At 39.5% G+C, this 19,140-nt stretch overlaps 1 protein-coding gene across 1 annotated transcript; it reads right to left on the reverse strand.

The window, feature by feature from the left end:
* Positions 1-14,438: 14,438 nt before the first annotated feature.
* LOC125194929 lies at positions 14,439-17,000 on the reverse strand. Its single transcript, XM_048093143.1, has one exon. It carries the CDS (start codon positions 16,998-17,000, stop codon positions 14,439-14,441), a length of 2,562 nt encoding a protein of 853 aa, XP_047949100.1.
* Between the last annotated feature and the right edge of the window lie 2,140 nt (positions 17,001-19,140).

Genomic DNA, 19,140 nt, shown 5'->3' on the forward strand with positions numbered 1-19,140 from the left:
TCTGTAGAGAGAAAGGAACGAAAATTTCATAATGAAAATTAATTATTTTGTCTCCTTTATTCTCCTATTTATATTAATTTCCTTTTGGGCCCAGACATGGATCTATGGAAGGTTTTGAATATTGGCTCACCCCAATTAGCTTTTTACTAATTAAATTGAACCCACAATTTAATACAAGCTTATATTGAAATATTACGAGCAGCTACTACAGAAGTAATATTGACCTCCCCATCCAAATCCAAAATTAAAAGTAATTCGGGTTTCCGTTATTTATCTTATTTATTTCCCGCGCTTAAGATATAAATGTCCATTAAACCTTGTTTTCTGAATAAAACTCCAACTGGCCAGTTTTCCGAATAATAAAACCTTGTTCGAGCTCCTCTTGAGGAAATTATAAAAGGAGACTCACCTCGCGCACGATTCAACATAATAGCAATCCTAACACCGCTAGATATTAATCACCACTGCCCAATATATCAGGATTATTGGGTTGCGAAAAACCCGCACCATTTGATAAGTCAAAGTAGTGCATAATCAATACCGTATGCTCAATGCTAACATATGTAGATGAAGAAATAGTATTTTATTAAGACCTAGTCTTTCAGTAGATAGCATAAAAACACATCTTGCTATTAGATCCGTTCAGTGCTATACCACACCAATGTCATCTTATTTCAGTAAGACTTAGAAATATGCGGACTGACATTGCAACCTTTCACGATATGTAGCCAAATCCTATCTAGGTTGTGAAATTCTTCTTTTTCTTTTGCAAAGCATTGCATAGATCTGGCCGTGTTACCTTAAAGTGGACGACGCCCACAACCGGTCTACTAAGCAAAAGACTTAAACTTTGTTTGCTTTTTATACATTTAAATGTTTATAAAACATCTTATAAATGCACAAGCAAAAAAAATGTAATAATAGACTGATTCTATTCGTACGAAACTACTCTAATAATATTGAATCGGGTTTAAAGTGGATTGTAGAGTTTTTGCATACAAAAGCAAGATTCTATTCTGGCGAACTTGCTCAAAACATGCTTTTCAGTATACCAACCCTAACAATCTCCAACTTATACTCAAAACATGCTTTCTAGTATACTCAATGCCAAAAAACTCTCCCACTTATACTCATAGCAGGTGTCGGTTCCAGATATATCGAACTACCATTCATTTCACATCATGTTTGAAACATGCTGCCAAAAAGACATTTTTTGTGAAAAAATTTGCTTGGTTGTTCTCTGATCATATCCATTCCACCTTAATGTCTTGCTGCATTCTTGATCTTTAATTAATTTCATCTCTCTATGTGATTGTTTAGCTTTATTAGCTTGTCCGTTGAGTTAGCCTTCACTGGAGTAATCATAACCAAATGTAATACTCATAGGCATACTCAAACATACGATTAAAGCTATTAGGAAGATACTCCTAAGGTAAACAAATGTTCAGAGGATGATTTACTCGATCATTGATTAGTTTTGAAACTAAGTCAGTATAACCCCAAGGACATTACATTAATGACTGGTAAACTAGAATATAGCAATTAGTCTTTCTCAAGCACTATGGTATACTCTTTACCTCAATCAAAGTCCTTTGTCATGGTTAATATGATATATACATGTCATGTATAAGCACAACTAATATCAAACTTAGTACACACTACAGAATACATGAGACAGCTATCTCTGAAACTAGTCTCATAATTCTTGATCTCACAAAGAGTCAAATGACACTTGACTAGAGACAAGAAAATTCCATCTTGAAAGGTATAAACCTTTTAATGGAATTTCTAATGCTAAAATGTTCTAAGCAATGTACACATATAAGATTCCTAAGAGAATCTCAACATTCTTTCTAGCAATCTTAAAAGGACTTAGATGCTCAGAATGTAATTAGTTTCTCTTTAATCCTTTGTCTAAAAATTGGGTAGACAACCAGTTTTCCAACGCCAGATGCCAATCTTTAGTTGTTTGCAACTTTTGTAGATTTCATCATCGTAGAGTACCAATAATACCATATTTAATGCACTTTCAACTTCTATGGGCAAAAGTCAAATCCTAGACATTTGAGAATTTTGATAAAACACATACTCTGATTTAGATGCATGCCTAACACCACGAAGGTCTTTATAAACTTTCAATCATGTGTTTCTTACCCTTTATTACATACCTATTAGGATGTTCCTTGTAGATGATTTTTTCAAGACTTCGTTAATAGAAAGCTGTCTTGATAATCATAATACATTCATTCTAATTTATGTAAGTTCCGATAGACAGTAGGAAAAAATCAATCCTGGCACAACGACAGACGAGAAGGTGTTTCTTTTTGGGCATAACCCATTGTCATTGTCTAGCCATTTGAGATCCACATTTACACTTGCAAAGATACTTGCTCCCACAAACAAAGATGATTATCCAAAATAACCAATGCTACATTGTAGTTAAAGGGATTATGTTCAAGTTAATCTAAGACTGAGTCTTATGACACTCTTAGACCCATGAACTGGTTGTGTTCCACATGAATGCTCCCACTACGACATGGTTCCTACAATCTTATGCACTGAAGTAGATTTTATTAGTGCAAAAAGTTTCTAATGGTGTGACTTCTTGGTAATTTGGATAATATGATATCTCTCTCTTGATGCAGATTCGATTGTTACCTCTTCTTGATCCATCATAGGATCGACGTTGCTAGCTGCACCACCTAGAGATCCTTGGTTTATCGACCACGAATCTTCCAACCTATTCCTTTGTCCTTGATTATTCATCCGTGTGGGCGGATCTTGAACAACCAAATAAAAGTGATATGAGATTTAGGGAAAACCAACACAAACACGAAATTTCCTTAATCTAATCCTATGAATTAGGATAGAACAAGAACAAACAAGAACCCTAATCTCCCACGTGCTAGGGCTCAAAAATCGAGACCAAGAGGGAGAGAAAGAGGCGCCGCCTATGGCGGCTAGGGTTAGGGTTTAGAGTGTGTTGTCATGGGTTGTGTGTACTAGGGTTTCCCATCTCTACACTATTTATAAGTTGGACTAATTAGGCTAGGATGGGGATCCATGGAATGAAATAGATGTTGGGCTCACCCATTAGATAAATTTTTAATTAAATCAAAAGACCCATGATTTAATATATTATCAATGGAATATTATTTTGTTCCACTAAAGAATAATATTGCACTCCCATTTAAATCACCAAATTACAAATAACTTGGGTTCATTTTATTTTATAATATTTCCATTTAAGATTATCTTGATCCGTCAATTTAATTCTTTTGTCTGCTATGTGACTTGAATTTAATTAATTCTCCAAAGAGTTTTCTAGTTTGAAACTTTATTTATTATTCGTGGAATAAATTCCCACTGCGCAGTTTTTCTGAATAATAAATTCATTTTTCAAACACCTCTTGGGGATCACCCCTTAGGGATTTAATCATACCACACTGGGTATGCGAATTATAGGAAATAATATTCCAATACCTTCGTGTTATTCAATTACTACCACCCAAGATATCATGAACTTGAGTTACGTACAAACTCTCACATATTGATAAATCAAAGTGGCGTCTGATTGAATAAACAATGTTGATATTAATATTATAGACTAGAAAATACTAAACTCTCTGAAATATATTCTTACAGTAGATAGCAATAAAGAATACATTTCGTATTAGATCATTTCAGTGCTTTATCACACCGGTGTTACTAATCTCTTCTTAGGTAAGAGAGAATTATCACAAACACCGCAACCATACCAATAGGTAGCCAAACCCTATCTAGGTTGTGAATATGTTTTTCTTCTTACTAGATCTGGTCAAGTCCCCTACTGGTGAACACATGGAAGCCATCGTATTCCCCTACTTTAACCATCTTAGTATGAAGCCTTAGACTTGTTTATTATATTTCAATAATCAATCATTATATTATACTCCCTCCGTCCACGATTAAGAGTCCCATTTCTAAATGGCGCGGATTTTAAGAAATGTTAAGAAAAGTGGGTGGAAAAAAATTAGTGGAATAGGGGTCCCACTTGTATATATTAGTTTTAAATGATATGTGAGTGGAATGAGTTAGTGGAATGTGGGGTCTTTTTACCATTTATGGTAATTATGAACCGGGACTCTTATTCGTGGACGGACCAAAATGGAAAAACGGGACTCTTATTCGTGGACGGAGGGAGTATTATTTATTCTGATAATTAGGTAAACAAGTGGATGTGGCGTTTCTTATATACATGCATGAGCTGACTGTACAAAGGCATGTACGCTCGGAGCATCTTTTAGTATACAAACCCTAACACATTATACCTTGAGATGTGCTAGACTAGAGACACTCTTGTTTAGTAAAAGGTACCGATGTTGGTAGTTTCTTTAATGCTAATCCCATCAATGATAAGATTTTAATGAGTACAACTGATCACTTAATCAAACTTGTCTTAGAAAGACTTCGATTCATTCTTACATAACTATCCCATTCATTAGAAGAATGCATGGATTCGTCAATGGAGATTAGACTCCCACTACTGATCATAACCCTTTGCTCGTCTCCTTATGGTGTAAACCATTAAGACTTGCTAGTCTTTCTATGTCGTACTTCTGTAAGTATTCTGAATCTTTTGAATAATCAATTGATTCTAATTTATAGTGCATCAAACAGACATACTTGACTTTCAAGCTATTTAACAAACAAATTTTTAAAATCTTGATATTCTAGATCAGTTTGAACAATAGCTAAGTATTTTCTTGGCCTTAAGATTAAGAGCCATAAATACTTTATTATTCATTGTTTAAGAAGTTGATGTGTTGTTTAATACTCAATCTTGTTACATTTATATTGATTCAATACTATGATGTCATAAACATCAATCATAAAATAATAATTGAGCATAAATAGCTCTCACTGCAACAAATGCCTAACTGGATCAAGATCTCTTACTTAGAAGTTGCATTTTCATGTAAGTCATTGTCCTTCTTTAAAAGAGGTCAATCCAACTTACAAAGCATCCTACTCGCTTTAAACAAACTTTAATGACAATTCAGGCTATCCCATTGCCATATCTAGTCTTTTGTTCAAATGAACTAGGACTAAGGAAAAATGCAGCCTTTATGAATTTGTCATCTATCATGTTACTTTTCTCTTATAGTAATATAACGACTAATATTCTGAAAGTTTTCTACTTTTCAGTTAAACCTTTCTAGTAGTCACTTCTTATTACTTTAGGCGATGACTTGAGTCAGAAAACTATTTGAGTGATCAAAAGATTCCTCAAAACATTCCTTCCCTTTAGGATATTCCAATTGAATCATCTAGACAGATTCTGTTAATATCCATCTTTCATCGTCACTAGCCAAGACTTGTCGTGCTACTTAAAAGAAAATAGCTTGACCTTATTCCTCAAAGAGCTTGTCAAGTACATGCATAATGCATTCTCGAACATTTTTCGTGGAATTATGTCGAGGAAATGGAGGACATGAATCAGTGAGTATAAACTCAATGTTTTCAGCGATGAGAATCTTATCCATTTTCGTTTCCGGTCTACATAATTTTGGCATTCGAGTTTACTTTCTTTAAGGATTGCAGACAAAAATTGAATGACATCATGAAGATTTGGCAAATAAACTTATTATCACATACTTATGCTCAATACATAATCACAAATAACCACAAAACAATTATGTATCTTGCAACTGTAAAATCGAAAACAGGTACCCTCCATAAGAGGTCAATACTCATTCACAACTTTAACATTTTTACTGGTCACAACACCGACAAATAGTCCAGAGACCACATAATGGCATGGCCACCTAATGTTGCCTAAGCACGACCATCAGATTTCGCATTACATAATTTTGTTTCTACAACACACTCCCATAACAACGCTCTTGTGTTGATAACAAAATCAAGCTATCTCCTAAATTCTGTTTGAACTTCTAAAAAACTGTAATTTCTTAGGATTATTGTTCCCACATAATGGGTGGCGATAATATTAGAAACTACTTTCTAGTTCACACTATTTATATTTGAGAAGTCTGCCCATATGAACTTGCTATTTCGTAGGATTATTGTCCCCATATGAACTGGCTTCATAAATTTTCAAATCAACTGATGGAGACCGCATATAACGCACTTGTTGTAATCATCACATGGATATTTTATATGGTTTTTGCATAATTATCACATAAGCAGATAAAGCAGATAATCCACTTAAAATAGATAAACACCAAATAAACAGATAAATACATTTAATGCATGACATTTAAACACACAGGATAATTAAAGACAATTTATTTAATCTAGTCAAGGGAGAAAAAAATTAAATAATTAAGTTTTATCTTGGATAATAATAATCTATATCCAGTTAGAATTTATCAAGATAGAGTTAACTATCTAAATCCACTTAGGATTGTTCTAGATTTTATTTCGATAAAATCAAATCTTACAATTCAAGATAACGTTGATCTAGGATTATCATTATTTAAATCGTACTTGGATATTACTAGATAGAAATAGTTCATCACAATCCATAAGATAAAAATAAAATCCTATCAACCAAGATTAATACAAATCTTGATTCTATTTAGAATACACATCCAGAACATATCAAACATTACTTAAGATTTCTTAGATAAATAAATTTAACTAAATCCAATTAAATAAGGATTTTCTTATATATCATTAACATCCTAATCTATCTAGGACATAAATCTAAAAAATAAGGATAACTTAGATTAATACTTATTTTAATCCATCTAAGATTTGTCTTAATAGAATTAAATCTATTCAAATTCATAGGATGAAATAAATTAATATTAATATTAATCCTAATTCATCTAGGATTTATCTTGGAATAAATCCATATAAATCCATAGAATACGATAATATTATATTATAATTATTCAAATTTATCCAAGATTTATCTAGGAATAAAATATTCTATTATCACTATCCAAATCCATCTAGAATTTATCGATGAATAAATTCATATAAACTCATAGGATAAGAATAAAATAATATTTTCATTATTTAAATCCAACTAGGATTTGTCTAGGGATAAATCCACATTAATCCATAGGATATAGATAAAAATTAGATTGTCATTATCCAAATTTAACTATGATTCATCAGGACCTACAAATCCATAAAACAAGGATAAAATCTATAATTAATCCATGATTTAATACAAAATCAAATCTAATATAATATATAAAATCCACAATATATATTCAAATCTAATTTCCAAAATAATCTTGAATACTTTTCGAAATTAATTTTAAGGGTTAGAAACCCTAATCTAAATTTGGAAAGAATCTTGACCGAACCTTACCTGGCTCGGCTGGACTCCCACTGAATCCATAGCCGCTGCCTCGTTTCCGGCAGATCGTATTCGCTTCTCTAGTCCGGGAACTTCCCACAAAGGGCTCCCACTCGCACCACAGCAGCTCCTGCCTGCGTGACGACATCGCTGATGTTGCTGCTGCGTCGTCTTCGTCACCGCTGCACGCTGTAGCTGCTGTTTGCGTGAACTCCGACGCTGCTGCACTCCGGAGTCATCAGACAGTCACTGAACGTTGCATCTTCTCCGGCGCTGCCGCAGTTGCTGCGTCGTCGCTGGTGCGATGTCGCCTTCGCAGCGGCTGCGAAAACAGCCTCCTCCGAGCTCGGAAACTGCCCATGGAGGGCTCCCACTCAAAAAGATGTCGCCGCCGGAAAACTGCTGTCTCGCTGGCAGATCGCCGCTGCTTTCGGTGCAGCTGCGTCGCTGCTTGACTCCGGGCAGTTCTCATGTTCACGCAGATATAGTGAGTACAACTTGAACGAATTAATTAACAATTATAAATTATTTAAAACAATTCATCACGTAATGAAACTAATGACTATGAACAAATCATAATTAGTAATCATTCCAAACAGCAAATAAACACACAACAGATTCCTCAAGTATATCTTGGCGACGTGCAGCCACTGGCGCGAGCGCCGACTGCAGGTCCTTGCCATACTTCGTTGTTTATAGAACATGCAATCGAAATAAAACAACGAACACACCAAGAGGAAAACAAGCGATCAAACAATTCACATAACATGAAATGAATCCACATAAGTAGAGCTAAAAATTGGCTCTGATACCAATTAATCCCCAGCGGAAGACTTGTACAAAACAAAAATAAATCAGATACAGATCTATTTGACCGATTATGCGATTAATCAATTTACATGTTAAATAGATAATTGCATGCTAGAATGCAAATAATTTATGCTTAAAGAAATATATAAATCCTAAACATGATTTCTACGGTTTAGGGTTACCGATTTGATTCTCCAAGAATCGTCGATTGCTCACGCCTTCTCCACGATGATAATCTTGAGAACTAGACCAAGAATCTTTTCTCTGGTTCCCGAACCGTATCTCGATATCAGGGTGGGCTGATCTCATCAAAATACTAAGACTCGAATAAAGAAGACAGAAAATTCTCACGGAGGAGGAGCTGAAATTCTCACGGAGGAGAAAATAAAAAAAATCATTTCCTTCTGTAGAGAGAAAGGAACGAAAATTTCATAATGAAAATTAATTATTCTGTCTCCTTTATTCTCCTATTTATATTAATTTCCTTTTGGGCCCAGACAGGGATTTATGGAAGGCTTTGAATATGGGCTCACCCCAATTAGCTTTTTACTAATTAAATTGAATCCACAATTTAATACAAGCTTATATTGTAATATTACGAGCAGCTACTACAGAAGTAATATTGACCTCCCCATCCAAATCCGAAATTAAAAGTAATCCGGATTTCCGTTATTTATCTTATTTATTTCCCGCGCTTAAGATATAAATGTCCATTAATTAGTTAGTGTCTACTATGGATTTAATCAGTTAATATCTTATTAACTCCAAGAGTAGACTTAGCAAGAAACATTTATTTATTATTCATAGAGTAATAAAACTCCAACTGACTAGTTTTCTGAATAATAAAACCTTGTTCGAGCTCCTCTTGGGGACATTATCAAAGGAGACTCACCTCGCGCACGATTCAACATAATAGCAATCCTAGCACCGCTAGATATTAATCATCACTACCCAATATATCAGGATTATTGGGTTGCGAAAAACCCGCACCATTTCATAAGTCAAAGTAGTGCATAATCGATACCGTATGCTCAATGCTAACATATGTAGATTAAGAAATAGTATTTTATCAAGACCTAGTCTTTCAGTAGATAGCATAAAAACACGTCTTGCTATTAGATCCGTTCAGTGCTATACCACACCAATGTCATCTTATTTCAGTAAGACTTAGAAATATGCGGACTGACATTGCAACTTTCACGATATGTAGCCAAAGCCTATCTAGGTTGTGAAATTCTTCTTTTTCTTTTGCAAAGCATTGCATAGATCTGGCCGTGTTACCTTAAAGTGAACGACGCCCACAACCGGTCTACTAAGCAAAAGACATAGACTTTGTTTGCTTCTTATATATTTAAATGTTTATAAAACATCTTATAAATGCACAAGCAAACACAATGTAATAATATACTGATTTTATTCGTACGAAACTGCTCGAATAATATTGAATCGGGTTTATAGTGGATTGTAGAGTTTTTGCATACAAAAGCAAGATTCTATTCTCGCGAACTTGCTCGAAACATGTTTTTCTGTATACCAACTCTAACAATATCCCAACCGCCAATAGCCCCTGATAGAGTGTATAACCCTACCTAGGCATTGTGGCACAAACCAAATCATCCCTACCAATAGTCCCTAAGTAAATGCATAATTCTTTACAGACAATGTAACATATCATGTACTAACAATGCATAAAATTTCCTCATTTCACTGCACAATCCATAATCCACATATTAGTTGTTAAATTATCATTTACTAATTTAATAATCACGTGAAGCACCTACTAATCCGTACGAAAATCATGTATCTGGAACGGAGCTTAACAAGGCTCGAAAATTATTAAGTCTTCTCCTTGCCTTCGTCCGACTTGCCCGGACCACCTGTTCCTTAAGCTTTTATCATAGATTTCATAAGTATCAAATATACACCTATAGCCATGCCATTATTGTAACAGCCCGCCCTCCTAGGGTACAATAAATGCGGCGGCTGCTACCCAAAACCGACTCCAAAGAAGTAAACATAGGCTAGGGTTTCATTTAAAGAGTACTGACCAAAAGAATTGAAAGAGATATCAGAGTATTAAAAGCAACAACTTAACCTAGAAGATTAAAGGAAGAAAAATATCATAAATGGCGATCAAAATATCTAGTGAGCACGGCTCATTATCCCAGACGAAATCACAAGAAAAGACTAAGGCTTCAAACCGAAGGCAAGATGCAAATATTCCAAAAAGAAATTCTAAAGTATATCAAAAATTCAGCGGAAAACGACCAAGAGAAAGTATAGCTATGTATGAAGACACAACTACGCTTGAAGTTCAACATATCCTTTTTAATTCATTAATCTGCTCAACACCTGCCACCACTCGTCGTCATTCAACCTGCACATAAGGAGAACACATGCAGGGTTAAGTATTTTGAAATACTCAGTGAGCTCGTTGCCAAAAAATTTTATAAGTTATGCCACCCTTACCAAGTGAACTCGAGTTTTAAGCAGTTATAAAAGGAATATCACGAGTATCACAAAATATATTTTCATAGACTGGCCAGTCAAAATAACCTCCCATTTTCTCATCAATTAACAATCATTCCATGGTGCGACGAAAGTGTGGCCACACTTTTCGCCCACGAGACCGGCCGACTAGCAAGGACGGCTCTCGATCCCATTGTGTACACAGCCTGGTAGGGCTTGCGGCCCATACTCAGACCCGAATTCGTATAAGCATATCCAACAATCACATTAAAACAAACATAGGCATGGCATAACAGTTAAACCACCCTTATAACACCGAATAACATTTTGACAAAATAAAAGAGAGTTTTAAGAGTAAAGCCCACCTCGATTGCTTAGTTTTCAAGTAGTTTCGCTTTTCCGTTATCCGGCTTCGCAACCAAAGTTTCACCTTTTAATCACATAGGCACATATCACAAATTAGGTTCAATACTACTCTTACTCATGCATGTCTCATTACTTTTCCCTCTTCCCAACGATTCATCCTATCATTACTAATTAATCAAGATCATGTTCATCGCACAAGATTATTTAACCATCAAACACACACTACACAACACAACAACACACACACACACACGCGGTGCACACACACACACGCCACACACACATACACATGTCCCCACATCCCTTTTTATCCCTCTTTCACTCAACTAAGATGCATGAGGGTTCAAGAAGACCGATTAATCGGTTGGAAGAAGAAAAAGAAGAGGTAGAAGAAGAACAAACATAACTCTTAAACAAAAATACCTCTTTAGCGAAAAACAATCGGTAGAAAACAAGTATTAGCCTTGATTCTTCAAAGTTCTTGGATTAAACTTCAATTTCTTCTCAAAGGATGAAGGATTAATGGAGTAATGTAGAAGAAAAATTGAGAGAGTGTGTGTGAGGGAGAGGGCCGAAAATATGGGGGCTAGGGTTGGGGTTTTGGTTCTTATTTATAGAGTTCCACAAGATCTTTAGGTAATTAGAATAGAATATTTGGTAAGATCTCATTCTCCCAATTAAATAAATAAATAAAATAATATTGTGAAGTAGGGAAGAAGAATTAACAAAAATAGGCTAGGCATCTAGCATGGTATTTTCGAAAATTAGGCCTTCCAAAAAGCCAAGATTTTGTTTTGGTATTTTTCCATATAGAATAAAATATCATGGAGCAAAATAAAAATAAGGAAAATCCTCCATGAAGCAAGGTAAGGGGCGATTTCTATGCCTTTTAAATAAGGCATGGATTTCTTGAATATTGACTAAAATAAAGTAAGGCAAGATCTCTTGAAGTATGGAAAGATTTGGTAGAATAATTAAATTCTAGGTATGGAAGGAAATCAAGTAAGGAATCAAATAAAATAAAACAATTCCTTCCTTCCCAATTATAGTGATTTTCGAAAATCACTAGAAGAATAAGGAGGCTCGATTTTTCCATCTCTAAACAAGGAAATAATTGGCTCTTGGAATTTAATTTGGATAAATATCCCAAGGATTAAATAAATTCCGGAAAAATAGAAATTCTTTCTCCAAGGGGTCTAGGGTTCGAAAATTACAAGAATTAGGGTGATAAGTATTTATGGAAATTTTCTCTAATATTCTCACTCACCCATAAACAATTAAATTGCCACATAGTCTCATAACTTAATATATCACATGCCACATCATTAAATTAAATAGGTTTGACTTTTCAAACTTTCAACACAAACCCTAACTCAAATCGACCATATCAACTCATGAAATAAAAGCATTCACGACTCCACGTCATCAAATAATTAATTCTAGGGCTTTAATTTAGGGTTCTAAATTCCGGGATGTTACATCCTACCACACTTAAAAGAAATTTTGTCCCGAAATTTGGTACCTTTTACGGAAAGAGTTCCGGGTAAAGCTCTATCATCTTATCCTCACGCTCCCACGTGGCTTCCTCGGGCCCGTGGTTTCTCCATTGAATTTTCACGAAGGCAGTGGTTTTATTCCTCAAGGTTTGGACCTTTCGATCCAAGATCATCTGGGGTTGCTCCTCGTAGCTCAGATCCGGGCTTACAGCAATATCCTCGTAACGAATCACATGCTTCGGATCGAACACATACTTTCGCAATTGCGACACATGAAAAACGTTGTGCACATTCCCAAGGCTGGGCGGCAGCGCTAAACGATAAGCTACGAGTCCTACTCCTTCTAGAATTTCGTACGGCCCGATAAAACGCTGTTTTAGTTTGCCCTTGACTCCAAAACGCGCTTATCCCTTTCGACGGGGATACTTTGAGGAAAACTTTATCACCAGCGTGGAACTGTAAGTCCGTCCGTCGAACGTCGGCGTACGACTTCTGTCTGTCCTGAGCTTCCTTCATTCGCGCACGAATTTTTCGAACGATTCCGACCATCTCTTCGACTGCGTCAAGTCCAAGTGCTCTTCGTTCGCCAACTTCATCCCAGTAGAGCGGAGATCTACACTTTCTCCCATAAAGTGCTTCATATGGTGCCATGCCGATCGTCGCTTGAAAGCTGTTGTTGTAGGCGAACTCGATCAAAGGGAGTGCGGTCTCCCAACTTCCGCCTCGGTCGAGCACCACGGCTCTTAGCATATCCTCGAGAGTTTGTATCGTTCTTTCGGATTGTCCATCGGATTGTGGGTGGAAAGCGGTACTAAAGTTTAAGCGTGTTCCAAGCTCGCGTTGTAGACTAATCTAAATTTTCGAGGTAAACTTCGGGTCACGATCAGACGTAATCGTCACTGGGACTCCATGTAGTCGCACGATCTCTTGGATGTAGATCCGAGCTAGCCTATCCGATCCATGGGTTACGGGGATTGGTAAGAAATGCGCACTCTTGGTAAGTCGATCGATGATCACCCAAATCGCGGTGTTCCCTTTAAGGGTTTTCGGCAACGCAGTCACGAAATCCATAGCGATGTGCTCCCACTTCCACTCGGGTATCTCAAGCGGTTGTAGCTTCCCGTACGGTCGTTGGTGTAAGGCTTTCACCTGTTGGCAGGCTAAGCAACGTTCCACGAAAGCTGCGACATCTCTCTTCATGCCGTTCCACCAAAAGGACTTTTTCAGATCCTGGTACATCTTCGTGCTCCCGGGGTGAGCAGTGTATGGGGTTTCGTGAGCTTCGTTCATGATCTTGTTCCTAAGACTCTCGTTGTTCGGCACGCACAGTCTCCCTTCAAAGGTGAGAGCATTATCGGAAGCCTCGCTAAACTGTCCGGACTCACCGGTTCTTACTTCGACTCGAATCTCCTCCAATTTCTCATCTAGCCGTTGAGCTGCAACGATCCTCGTCCTTAGATCAGGTTCTACTACTAACGCGGCGATTCGGCCTTTCACGGTATCGGGTGTTCTAACTACTTCTATCCGCAACTTACTCAACTCTCGCACTAAACTTTCCTCTTCTGTTAGAAAAACAGCGAGTTGCGAATGGTCTCTACGGCTTAAAGCGTCTGCTACTACGTTTGCCTTGCCGGGGTGGTAGTTGATACCACAATCGTAGTCCTTCACTAGCTCGAGCCATCTCCGTTGTTGCATGTTCAGATCCTTCTGCTCGAAGAAGTACTTTAAACTCTTATGGTCTGTAAAGATTTCACACCTAACTCCGTTGAGATGGTGCCTCCAAATCTTTAGGGCGTGCACTACTACGGCTAACTCTAAATCGTGGGTAGGGTAGTTCAACTCGTGCGGTTTCAACTGTCGCGACGCGTAAGCGATCACCTTGTTGTTCTGCATCAACACGCATCCTAATCCGACTTTCGAAGCGTCGGTGTAAACTACGTAGTCGACTCCAAGCTCTGGCACGGCTAACACTGGTGCGGTGGTCATTTCTCCTTCAAAAGTTGGAAGCTTGCTTCACACTCCGGCGTCCAGTTCACCTTGATTCCTTTCTTGAGCTGCTGGGTCATCGGTCTCGCTATCTTGGAGAATCCTTCTATGAACCTTCGGTAGTATCCTGCCAAACCTAGGAAACTCCGAATCTCGTTCTGCGTCGATGGCGACTTCCACTGTTGTACCGCCTCGACCTTAGCGGGGTCCACTCGGATTCCTTCTGCCGACACGATGTGCCCTAAGAAGTTGACTTCCTTCAGCCAGAATTCACACTTGCTGAATTTGGCGTACAACTTCTCCTTCCTCAACGTCTCCAGCGCGATCCGTAGGTGTTCCGCGTGCTCCTTTTCGTCCTTCGAGTAGACTAAGATGTCATCTATGAACACTAAGACGAACGTATCTAGGTACGGGTGGAAAACGCGGTTCATCAAATCCATAAACACGGCTGGGGCGTTCGTCAGACCGAACGGCATCACTACGAACTCATAGTGACCATATCTGGTACGGAATGCGGTTTTAGGGATATCCTCCTTTCGTACTTTCAGTTGGTGGTATCCGGACATCAAATCCATCTTAGAGAACACTCCGGCTCCTCGGAGTTGGTCGAACAGGTCATCTATCCTCGGCAAAGGGTATTTGTTCTTGAGGGTCAATTTGTTCAACTCTCTATAGTCGATACACATTCTCATTGACCCATCTTTCTTCTTAACGAAGAGCACCGGTGCGCCCCATGGCGAAACACTGGGCCTAACGAAACCTACGTCCATGAGCTCTTGCAGCTGAATCTTTAACTCCTCTAACTCCTTAGGTGCCATGCGGTACGGCGCCTTCGATATGGGGGCGGCTCCAGGTTCGAGATCGATCATATATTCTAACTGCCTATCTGGCGGCGGTCCAGGTAACTCCTCGGGAAAAACATCGGGAAAATCTCGTACGACAGCAACGTCTTCAAGCCTTGCTTCCTCTTTCTCTTCTCCGTGGAGATAGACAAGATAGGCCGGGCGTCCTTTCCTCATCATGGCGGTGGCTTGTAACGCAGAGACTACAGCGATTCGTTGGTTCATCGAGATTCCGTGGTACACGGCGGGTTCCATACCCGGGGTTTGTAGGGTTATTAGCCTCTCTTTACAACGGATCGTTGCAAAGTTCGCAGTTAACCAATCCATTCCTAGGATCACGTCAACGTCTCTCATCGTCATAACTCGCAGGTCGTGAGCAACTAACTGAAGTTCTCCTAGTACGATTTCTACGTTCAAGCAAAAACGAGAGATCTCAACCAGTCCTCCTACTGGTGAGGACACTATCATCCTATGTTCAGACTTCCTAGTAAGTAAGCTTAAGATATGCACACACAACTCAGAGATGAACGAATGAGATGCGCCCGTGTCAAACAAAACAACAATAGGGGTATCAAGGATTTCGCCTATACCTGCCAGGTTTCCACTCTCGGGCTTTCCTTGCTCGGTCTTGGGCTGCTTCTGCTCTATAGCGTATGCTCTAGCCGGGGCTGGAAGTCTTGGGCGGACAGGCTGCTGCAGCCGCAGTTGCTGATTCGGGTTTGCTCCCGAGCTCGTAGGTGGCGCTCTCGGCTGCTGACGGAAACCCTGATGGTTCTGCCTTGGTCCGTTTCCCTTGCTCGGACACTCCCTTGAGAAGTGCCTATTTCCTCCACAGTTGAAGCATCTATTCGAGTTCGGTCCTCTACACTGCCCGAAATGGTACTTGGCGCAAACGTTACACTGAGGTGGTCTGGCACGGGGGTCGCTCCTTGGATTGAACGAAGTCTGTCCTCCTCCGTTGGGGCGGTATCGCTTATTGTCATGGTGGATCCTACTCTCCTCCCATCTCCTCTTGTCATGGTTAGGACGTGGCGGGGGTAATGTCATTGCGGTGTTCCCCGCACTCTTCTCCTTTGGCATTGCTGCCTCTACATCCAGTGCGAGGGCTAGCGCCTCGGCGTACGTTAGGGTTCCGCGGACTGCCAATGCCATCCTAATCTCGTGCCTAAGGCCCTCACGAAACTTATCAGCCAGCTTCTCATCGGTATCGGTCTGTTCCGGCACATAGCGGATCATGTCACAAAGTGCACGGTCATACTCGGTTACAGACAGACGTCCTTGGGTGAGGTTGTGAAACTCGGCTGCTTTCGCCTTGCGGTAGCTCTTGGGTACGTACTTATCGTAAACTTCTGTCTTGAACTCCTCCCAAGTCATCCCGTCTATGCGATCCTGGGGCATGGTCTTTAACTTAGTATCCCACCAGAAATCGGCGGATCCAGTCAGCTGATGTGTCACGCAGATCATCTTCTCCGCATCGTTGCACACTAAGGTTCGGAAGATGCGCTCTAAGGCTCGTATCCAAGTTTCAGCTTTCGCAGGTTCACCCATCCCATCAAAGGTAGGAGGCTTTTGGTCCAGGAAAAGTTTCACGACTTCCCTATCCACTTGAGGAGGTGGTGGTGGAGGTGGTGACGGCGGTCTTGGTTGCGTCACGCTTTGCTCTTCCGAAGCATGGGAAGATGGTTCCTCGTTCCTCACGTTGCGTCTAGGCGGCATTCTGATTTATCACACTCGAACGGTTAGCGCACTTACTTAACATTTCAAGGTAGCGATAGGGTACTTTGAAAGAAAAGATTTTAAACTCATTCACAAGCAGGGTCCAAAGAAAGACCACACAATAGCAGTTGTTAGGAAAACAGAGAACATAATAAGGTTGCACCATAAGGTGGAAAAACACTCGGAAGATAAGGATAAAAAGAGTGAAGACGGATTCATTGCCATGTAATAGAATGAAAGGTGCGAATTCCCCATAAAATTTCAAAAATGATCCCAAAAGGTCTTGGTACAAAGAATGGAAAAGAGCGATTCAATCGCGGAAGGAAAATAACAACATAAAAAGAAGTTCTTAGAAATTCAAAACGTGGGGAAAAGAAAACAAAGTCGCTATTCGAGCACTAGCCACTTCTGCCCTCGTCCTCTTCGGATTCTCCCGACTCTCCGACACTTTCGGCGCTCGAACTCTCTCCTTTCTCAAACGATCCCATCTCCTCGTCCTTCTTCTCGTTGCTTAGGGGCGAAGGAATCGAGGTAAGCATCTCTTTGGCCTCTCTTATGATCCTCCGAGGGGCCGAAACACGCATCCTAAGGGTCCTTCTACGGGGAACGCGAGCAACATGCGGTTCCTCGTCATCGCGATACTTCATCTGGCGTGCTGCTCCTGGCGAGTACCTTTGCGTTGGCGGATGGAGTGGAGGTCCGTTAACGGCGGCAGACATGGCCGGAAGTAAGACTCCTATTAGGCCGACGAAGTCTCCTTGAGGCGTGTACTTGGGCGGGCTAAACCAAGTGTAGGATACTGAGGCTTGAGCGGTCCACTCGCTCCAAGGGGAAGGCAGTATATGGATAAGTCGCATGATTCCCTCGTGATGGGTAGTCCCGTACGCGTAGGCGTCAAGCCAATGACCATAGAAGTCGGTGACGAAGTTCAGAAGGAACTGCTCTCCGTCCCATTCTAGCTCTCTATAGCGCTCCACCGGAAAGTTCCTATTCTTAGCGTAACGGCGACGCATAAGGGCGTGATAGGGTTGGACCATCTACAAAAGGGGAAAAGGAACAAGTCAGCACCATCACAAACGTGGAAAAGAATAGATAGTGCGTGATCTCAAATGGTGCTGCGAAAGTGTATAAGAGTCAAAAGATGGTGGTTCAAAACGTCGCGTCCAAGGTTCTCATTCTTAAGACGACTATTCGTGCGTTCTCTATTCGCGTTTCGTCGAATCTCCACATACACTAACGGCCTTATACTAGTTCTTTCACGTTTCTACTGTTGGTACAAGCGTTGTGATCGTAGCTAAACATGCTAGGTCCAAAAGTCCAAATCTAAGCATAGCAACATTTCAACATAGTCTCACGTGATCACATTCGCATTTCACAAATTTTCACAAGTTCTCATGTGTCATTCAGCAAATCATTCAAGAAGCATCGCTTCGCATTCATAATATTTCTAGCACATAGAGCATGCTTTTCACAAGTTCTCATATTCAACAAATCATTATTCAGAAAGCGTCACTTCTCATTCACAACATTTCCAAAAGCATCAAGTTTCAAGCACAAGTCACAAAATATCTAGTACCTCTTTCTTTGCGGTTGAACGAGACGAGCTGCGGTGTTGAGCCTTCCACATTTGGTTCATTTATACAAAAGATTATAAAGACAACCTAAAGTTTGAAAAAGACTCTTGGGTCCAGAGCGGAAAGAACTGAGGCTCTGATACCAACTGTAACAGCCCGCCCTCCTAGGGTACAATAAATGCGGCGGCTGCTACCCAAAACCGACTCCAAAGAAGTAAACATAGGCTAGGGTTTCATTTAAAGAGTACTGACCAAAAGAATTGAAAGAGATATCAGAGTATTAAAAGCAACAACTTAACCTAGAAGATTAAAGGAAGAAAAATATCATAAATGGCGATCAAGGATGCTACTAGGCCCCTTAGACAGTGTAAGGCGTGCGATGAGTTGTGCCATCACGACTCTAGAAATTGTCCAATGCTTAAAGAGTTTGAAACGGAGAATGAGCTGCGTAAGGGAAAGAGGAAATGTTGACTTATTTTCATTATAACAGCATTATTTTTCTTTGTTTTGCGTTTTATGCTCAGAGTTTTAAGTATATTTCTTCCGACTTTGAACAAGGCTTTTTA

Source organism: Salvia hispanica, chromosome 6 (assembly GCF_023119035.1).
Source record: "Salvia hispanica cultivar TCC Black 2014 chromosome 6, UniMelb_Shisp_WGS_1.0, whole genome shotgun sequence".
In the NCBI taxonomy this organism is placed as follows: domain Eukaryota; kingdom Viridiplantae; phylum Streptophyta; class Magnoliopsida; order Lamiales; family Lamiaceae; genus Salvia; species Salvia hispanica.